This window comes from Aphis gossypii, chromosome X (assembly GCF_020184175.1).
Source record: "Aphis gossypii isolate Hap1 chromosome X, ASM2018417v2, whole genome shotgun sequence".
Classification (NCBI taxonomy): Eukaryota; Metazoa; Arthropoda; class Insecta; order Hemiptera; family Aphididae; genus Aphis; species Aphis gossypii.
The window spans coordinates 54549921-54558159 of NC_065533.1; the positions used below are offsets into that span (position 1 = coordinate 54549921).

Sequence of the window (8239 nt, forward strand, 5' to 3'; positions counted from 1 at the left end):
CGGACACCCTTTTTTTTGTAATTTTTTTTTTTTGAAACAATGTAGTTTGGTATACTAAAAACGATAGTGAAGACAGAATTTGGGGCTCGGACTTAGTTTTCAAGTTATAAGCCTGTGAAGTTAAACCCTTTTTCACAACCTACTTAAATAAGCAGTTTGGTTGAAAATTTAATTATATATTTTAAATATATTATATTATTCTGTTACCGCAATTAAGTTCTTAGCTGCTGCAGCTGCTGTCTGCTGTCATATTCATCGTGATTTTACCCATATATGCTATATTTATAAGGTGGTTACCCAATGCGAGTAGCAACGCGAGCATCACTATAAAAACTTTTTTTTTCACATTGGTACCACTGCTGGATCACTGGTATCAGTCATGATATCATTTTTCGGACAACCATACCTCATTTACATGTCACAATATTATCACAAGTGTTTTTAATTTTTATTTACATTAATTTAACATTTAATTTTAAAAACATTTAACAATTATTCGTCTTGTCCGTCACCACTGTCATCGTCACCGTCGTCACTCTCATCGTCATCATCGCCACTGTTTTCGTCACCGTCGCCACTGTCTACGTTGTCATCATCGTCGTCATCGCCGTTGACATAAGTATGGTCTTCCGTATTATCCACGTGATAAAGTATGCCAGCGTGCTTGAAGAACTCTGTCGTTGGGTCCAAATTATGTGACCGACAATGTTTGGTGAACATAAATTTAGCTAGATAACCAGCATAAAATGACTTTTTCCGGCAATAATTAGACATCGATTGTTTCGAATGCCTCCATGCACTCTCAATGGTGTTTGAGTGCACACCTGTTACGGGATCTTTAAAATGAAGACTATGGTTCACAGTCATGTGAACATAGCCTTCGTCATTTAAAGTATTGTAAGCCTAAAATTAAATTAAATAAGTATAATAAAATATACATCTAGTTTAGCGCCCACGCTGCAGTTTTCTAATTTTTTTTCTAAATTAATTAAATTTAGTTTATTTACTTAGGGTGGCGTTGCATAGCAAGTCGAGGGATATTTTCGTTTTTATTTGTCCGAGCGAGTGACCCCACCGGGTGACTCGGTGCAACAAAAATGCATTTCATTTACCGTGTTACGTACTTGAGGTGGCGTTACATAGCAAGTCGAGGGATATTTTCGTTTTTAATTGTCCGAGCGAGCGCAGCGAGCGAGTGACCCCACCGGGTGACTCGGTGCAACAAAAATGCATTTCATTTACCGTGTTACGTACTTGAGGTGGCGTTACATAGCAAGTCGAGGGATATTTTCGTTTTTAATTGTCCGAGCGAGCGCAGCGAGCGAGTGACCACGCCGGGTGACTCGGTGCAACAAAAATGCATTTAATTTACCGTGTTACGTACTTGAGGTGGCGTTGCATAGCAAGTCGAGGGATATTTTCGTTTTTAATTGTCCGAGCGAGCGCAGCGAGCGAGTGACCACGCCGGGTGACTCGGTGCAACAAAAATGCATTTAATTTACCGTGTTACGTACTTGAGGTGGCGTTGCATAGCAAGTCGAGGGATATTTTCGTTTTTAATTGTCCGAGCGAGCGCAGCGAGAAAATTCAGCGCAGCGAAAATTCATTTCATTTACTGTGTGGCTTATTTAATAAATTTAAATAATGATTTTTTTTTTGTAAAAAAAAAAAAAATCAAAAACTTGCGAGGTCGCTAAATTATAGATTTGTTCTTAATTTATAATATTTATAATTTAAATGTATGTAAAGATATATTACCTTCCAACAATCTGAAATTATTGTTGTTCCAGGTTTTATCCAGTCTTTGATGACTGCTAAAAGGGTCGTGGCATTGCGGTTCTCAACCGGGACCATGAAACACTTGCCAGTTTCCCTCTCGTAGCCTCCAAACACCCATTGTCCTTCTACCCTATGGCCCCTATGATGCTTCCGACGTCCGAATTTTGACTCATCGATTTCAACTATATGACCATATCCACCCAATTTTGTTTTATTAATGACCATCATGTCATAAGTCACCTCTCGACAAAACGACGACCAGTCAGTTAAGGTCTTATCTGTGACTCTCAACTGTAGTCGCATTACTGGAAATTTGCAATTCATTGCCCACAAATTAACAAATCCACAAATTGTTAATAATGATAGATGAGACTTGTAGAAAAATGTTTTATGTCGGAGTGATAGACTACAAATAATAATAATATGTTTAAGTTTTAGTTTTAATTTCTTTAATTTTTAGTTTTAGTTTTTAATTTTTGTGTTTTAGTTTTAATTTTTGTTTAAATTCTTTTTTTTTAATTTTGTAAATTGTAGGAAATTGTAGTAGTACTTACCTATAGTTGCATGTTTTTTTACCCTTTTTGCCACCAACTTTTTCACGACAAATCCATTTATATTTGTCAATCGTGGATTGATCTTTAACCAATTTCATAAAATGTCCACGAAGACATTTTTGTTCCGTTGGCAAAATGCCATACTCTTGTAATTTTGTGATTAGACCTAAACCGTCGTTTAGATCTGACCACTCTTTAAGGTCAAATAAATTAACATGTTTTTCAGCTGCCATAGTATACGTTACTTTAATGTACTCGCGTTAGTAAAGAAAAACGAAATGATCGTTAATATTTTGTACGTGGTTATGAAATCATGCAAAAATTGACATTTTTTGTTATCGAAAATGTATAATACGTTAGATAGGTATACCTTAATCTACAATTATATGCCATATGGTGTTTTAATGGAACAATAAACCTAATAAAATGAGTTATTTATATAATTATTTAAGTTTTCGTAGTTTTTTTTTATACAATCGATCGAGGTACTCCTCGATAATTCGATGCATCAAATATATAATAATATTTTGAATGTACTTACTACTTAATCTATAATTTTATGGTATTTAATGGAACAATAACCCTAATTAAATGTGTTATTTATATAATTTTAATACATTTTTAATTTAACTTAGTGATCTACTTTAGGTAGATTTGGATAGCAGATCGAGGAATATTTTTGTTTTTAATTACCTGAGAAAGTGAATAACCTCGCTCCGCAATCTCCATAAAAGCTCAAATTTATAAAAAAAAAAGTGCAAAAAAACACTTTGTCCGTGCTGGTGTTGAACCCTGAGCGTCGCGCGTGGGAACAGTTTCCGTGACCACCGCGCCATAAATAAATTTGACGTAAAGTTTCGACCTAACTACTATATAAGCTAATTGTGAAAAAGCGTTTAACTTCATAAGGCTATAACTTAAAAACTAAGTCCGTGCCCTCAATTCTGACTTCACCAACGTTTTTTTTGTTAAAAAATGACTAAGTCCCCCCAAAAAAATGGCCAAAAAAAGGGGTGTCCGGTATTGTATAAAAGTTCCTGTATTATCTATGACTGAAGCCGCCGTAATCATTCTAGTCCTCGCGGATTTATCATCATGATAATGCGCGTCGCGAAAACAAAACAAACGATAATAACACTACCGTTGAGGTGTAATGTTTTTGTCGGAAAACAGCCATGCCGGGGATTGGAGGTACTATTTTTTAAATTCGAAAACTAAACGATTGCGACGAAATCCCACTTGCGTTTAAGTACGAAGACGGTAGAATTGAATCTGACATTATGGATGCAAAAAAGTTCACTGTAGATTATGTTTCCAAATACATAAGTTTGTTGGGTAAACAACTGCATAACGATCAAAGAGCTATGGCGCCCTTAAGGGTTTCTATTTTGTAAGTACTTTTCCAAGAACTAAGTATTACTAATAACAATCTGAAAATGCATCACTAAATAACTATTGAATGTGAAAAAAATTTGTTGGAATAAGTATTGTTATGCAATGAAACATAATTTGTTGGAATATCTTATTTTTTGGTAATATATTTTTTTAATACCTTTATTGACTTCATTTAGAATTTAAAATTTATTAACAATTGATTAACATTAACGTTTCAACATTTTTTTGTATGTAGAATAAAATTGAGCGTACGAATACGTTTTCGTTAGTATTAAAATTATAACACATAGAACTACTGTAAAATTAACCTACTTGCCTACCAATGTCTTATCTTTATCGGATACATAAAATTATTGGTATTTTAAACAATATTTATATTAACATTTGATAGTGACAACATCAAAAACATACAAAAACAGGTTTATTATCAAATAGTTTATTCATTATATAGAAACAACAGATTCGTAAAAAAAAAATACATTTATGCATGATTAACAATGAAGGTCATGGTTTTCAAAAATAATTTGTTAAACAGAAAATTTTGTTTAATGGAAGCTTGTTATAGGTATAGCAATTTCAATGTAGTTTAAAAGAAATTGTTTATTAACATAATGATTGTTTAATTCTTAATTTGGATATCCAATGTGCGTAGTATAAGTAAACATTTCAATTTTATTTTATTTTTTTTAAAAATATTTCAAAAATTTTTTTTGATATCTATTTATAAGACATGATTTGAAATTTGATACATTAAAATGTTAAATTTAATGGTATTTCAGTATTTGTAAAAGATATCATACAAGTGTATTTCATTTATTTAAGTTTAAATTAAGATTTAGATAAAAAAAAAATTGTGAAAGAACTTGGGTTGATAGTATTAAAACTAAAAGTTATAAACAATGATATTGTAATTTCTCTCATGTAATAGGTACATTTTGCAATAATATTTTCTTAAGAAAACGACTTCGTTGAATTACATGGACTATAAATAAAATTATAGATACGTTATTTAAATTTAAATAAGCAAAATATTACATATTATGCATTTAAAAACCATGTACATGCTATACAAAAATCGTAAAATACAGAAATATACAGTACATGTCAAAAAATGACAAAATATGTAAAAATATGCAAAATAAAACTTTATATTTCAGATCTATTGACTATATTCAAACTTATAGCTTACCTAGCTATTTTAGACTGTTTAGAAAAAAACATGCAAATGCATATAAATCCGGTCCTTGGTCATAATAGTCTGTTGAATAAACTGAATAATATGGCATACACAATGGCCAACAATCTTATAAAAAAGATTTTTGTCAATGTGTACTGATAAATAATACCAAATTTAATACTCTTAAATATGATGTTAATAATATAAAATAACTGTTTTAGAGCTTTTTATTTATATTTTTATAAATTAATAACTTATTAATTATTATGTATGAAGGCTCAATATTTTATTTTACAGTATGCAGTTGATAATTCTCTTTTAAGAAAACACTATACAGTCTTATGTTGTTCCATCTTAAAAACATTTAAAATATCACAAAATTTCTTTGTACAAACATAACTAATCTTCTAACCTTCAAGTTTGGTCATATTATGTCCATTCACTCTAATATTAAAGTTAACTACACAGTACACACTATCAGTTATACTATATACATATTTTTTATATTGTTTGCAGTATGCTTGTAAGATAGAGATAGCATATTATTGTAAAGCATTATCTTAATATTTGATTTTGAAAAATAAAAATTAGAGTTAATTGTGAATTTTTTTAATTAAAAATGTTAAGTTAAATAAAGTTCATAATACAAATTGCTTTAATACAAATATATTTGATAGCTTTATGTCTATATTTTATGATTTTAATTAATTAAAATTCAATAGCTTTTTACTGTTTAATATTTTTCAAATGTTTAATTTTGTACTTACACAATCTGTTTACTTACATGCAGTGGTATAATTTAGTTCACATTTTTGGTATGGCAAACTATTTTTATGTTATGATATAAAATAAATTCCCCTCTTCTGTCCTCAATTCTCTAGTATAAAAATGTGTGTAAAAGATACTGAAGTATAAAAACAATTGTTGTATAATATAACATATTCAACTAAAAGCTTAATTAATTCTGAACTGAATACAAATAATTTTAAATATGTTTACCTATCATAGCATGAATACATTTATAGATAAATAACATGATAAAACACTATTTACTCATACATATTATATATATATATATATGTGTGTGTGTGTGTGTTGAATATGCTTGGTATTGCAAAACAATACTTTTGCAACACCTAAAAATGTTTTGTGTTGCAAGTGCTATGTTAGTAACACTCTTATTACGCCATTGGTCATAATATGAAATATCTGCTTGGGGAGATGCATATAAAATTAATTTTAAAATGCTTATGTACTATTTATACATTACTCAAAATAACAAAGTACAACTTTTCAAAATTAACTCAATTGCATGCAAAAGCAACTTTGTTAAAAGTAATAATTTTATTATATTAATTTAAAAAAGATCAGCTTTAATCATAAGTCTGATATTTATAAAACTAATTGAAAAATTATTTAATATAAACAAGGGCGCCTATAGGAAAATTCTCAAGGGGGAGACAAAATTTCAATTTATCAATTCATTTATAAATAGGAATATCTATATGTATTTATGTCATGAATTAAGATATATATCTAAAATAGTATAATATATATATATATATATGTATATCTTAATTTATAATATTATCCATAGAATAAAAATTAAAAAACATGTTTTTATTTAGAGCTGATAACCTTGATATACCTATAATAAAATAAATATTTTAAACTTGTACTTATTTATAATTTATATATATTTTTAATAAATACTTTATAACTATATATGTGTTGAGCTATTGAAATGATAATTTTAAAATAAGATATTTTCTTTAATTAAGAAATATTAAGCCTAGTATTGTTTTTAGACAAATAATAATATAAATTTGACTATTTAAAAATTAATTTTTATTCAATAGTTAGCTGTTGGCCGTTTTTTTCATTAATATGAGCTTAATCTTATATTTTTGTTACAGATGTTCTCAGCACAATCAAAACAGTCAACTAGATGAAATCAAATCTATGAATACAGAAAACGGTTGCCAATACTGTTTAACTCCTTGGAAGTATGGCAATTATGTTTTAAAAACTCTTCCAAAAAAAAAATATAAAAATGGTAAAATTCTAAAAAAGCATTCTACATCATTTAATATGGTAAATTTTTATAAATATAATTAATTATAATACTATTATTATAATATTGATTTATTTAATATATTTTAGGTAATGAAATGCTTGGTGTGCTTAAATAAAACCAGTTCTGTGTATAAGAAGAATAAAATATTAAATATAAAATCTACTATAGAATTGCCAAAAGTTTCAACACCAATTAAAAGCGATGAAAAAACATCAAAAACTGAAGAAAAAGTTGAAAATATGGTTAAAAATAAACCAAAGAAAAAAAAAAGAACCTTGTATGCTGGCTTAAATCCATTAGTTTTTAAAAAATTAATAAATAAGAATATACCCAGCAAAAAATAATTATAAAAATAAAAATCCAACTGTGAACTTATGATTATGATTAATAACATTTTTTACGTAATTAAAACGTCCACCATTTTGTCAGTTGACAAAATATTACATTTATTATACAAAATGTATTAGGAATAATATCGTTTTTAATGGTGAAATATAATAATAAATGTAAAATGATTTATATAAATTGTATTTTTATATTATTTTAAATAACAGGTTTAGAAATAATAAAATACAATACAACATAATTAATATTTACCATATAATGCCAACTGAAAAACCAGGCTTCAACTGATAGTGGGAGTTTGCTGTCTAGTTCTATATAGAAATCTACATAAAAAACACTTTGAAAATATTGGCTAAGTTAATCTAACCTAACCTGGTTAAGTTAAAAATGTAAATTTAATTTGAAATTATTTATTAAATAATTTGTTTAGTGAATTCTTGAACGGTTTCCTTTTTTATTCTTGTACTTGGATATGAATTTATACTATAGATCTGTATACTTTTGCTGATTACCTACTGATTGAACATGTCTACCATCTAAAGTGTTTATCTGGATTTGCATCCTTCATACTAACTGTCTTGTGTCCAATGCAAATTTCATTATATATTAATTAAGAGTTTGATTGGTTCAAACTTACTAATCATCAACATGCTGTTAATTATTATCAATTTCTTTCTACCTTTTAGATACTCCCTTTTGCTCACTTTGTAAGCTTCAAGATTCCTTCATATTTTACTAGAGTCATTGTTCACTTTTATATTTCTCAATCTTAATTTTTTTTATTATTTTTCCATATTATAATTTAAAAAAATATGTAATTGTAAGCAATGTAATATTTTTAAAAAGCTCATGATTGTAGTTATTTGATATAACTATTTAAAAATTGTATATAATTGTTGGTTATTATATTAT

The 8239-nt window shown here is 28.0% G+C and overlaps 1 protein-coding gene across 1 annotated transcript; it reads left to right on the top strand.

Moving 5' to 3' along the window:
- The first annotated feature begins 2308 nt into the window (after positions 1-2308).
- Positions 2309-7761, top strand: LOC114130879 (uncharacterized). Its single transcript, XM_027995950.2, has 3 exons — positions 2309-3723; positions 6822-6999; positions 7069-7761. The coding sequence occupies exons 1-3, from the start codon at positions 3614-3616 to the stop codon at positions 7324-7326; spliced, it is 546 nt and encodes a 181-aa protein (XP_027851751.1). The 5' UTR covers positions 2309-3613; the 3' UTR covers positions 7327-7761.
- Positions 7762-8239: the final 478 nt, after the last annotated feature.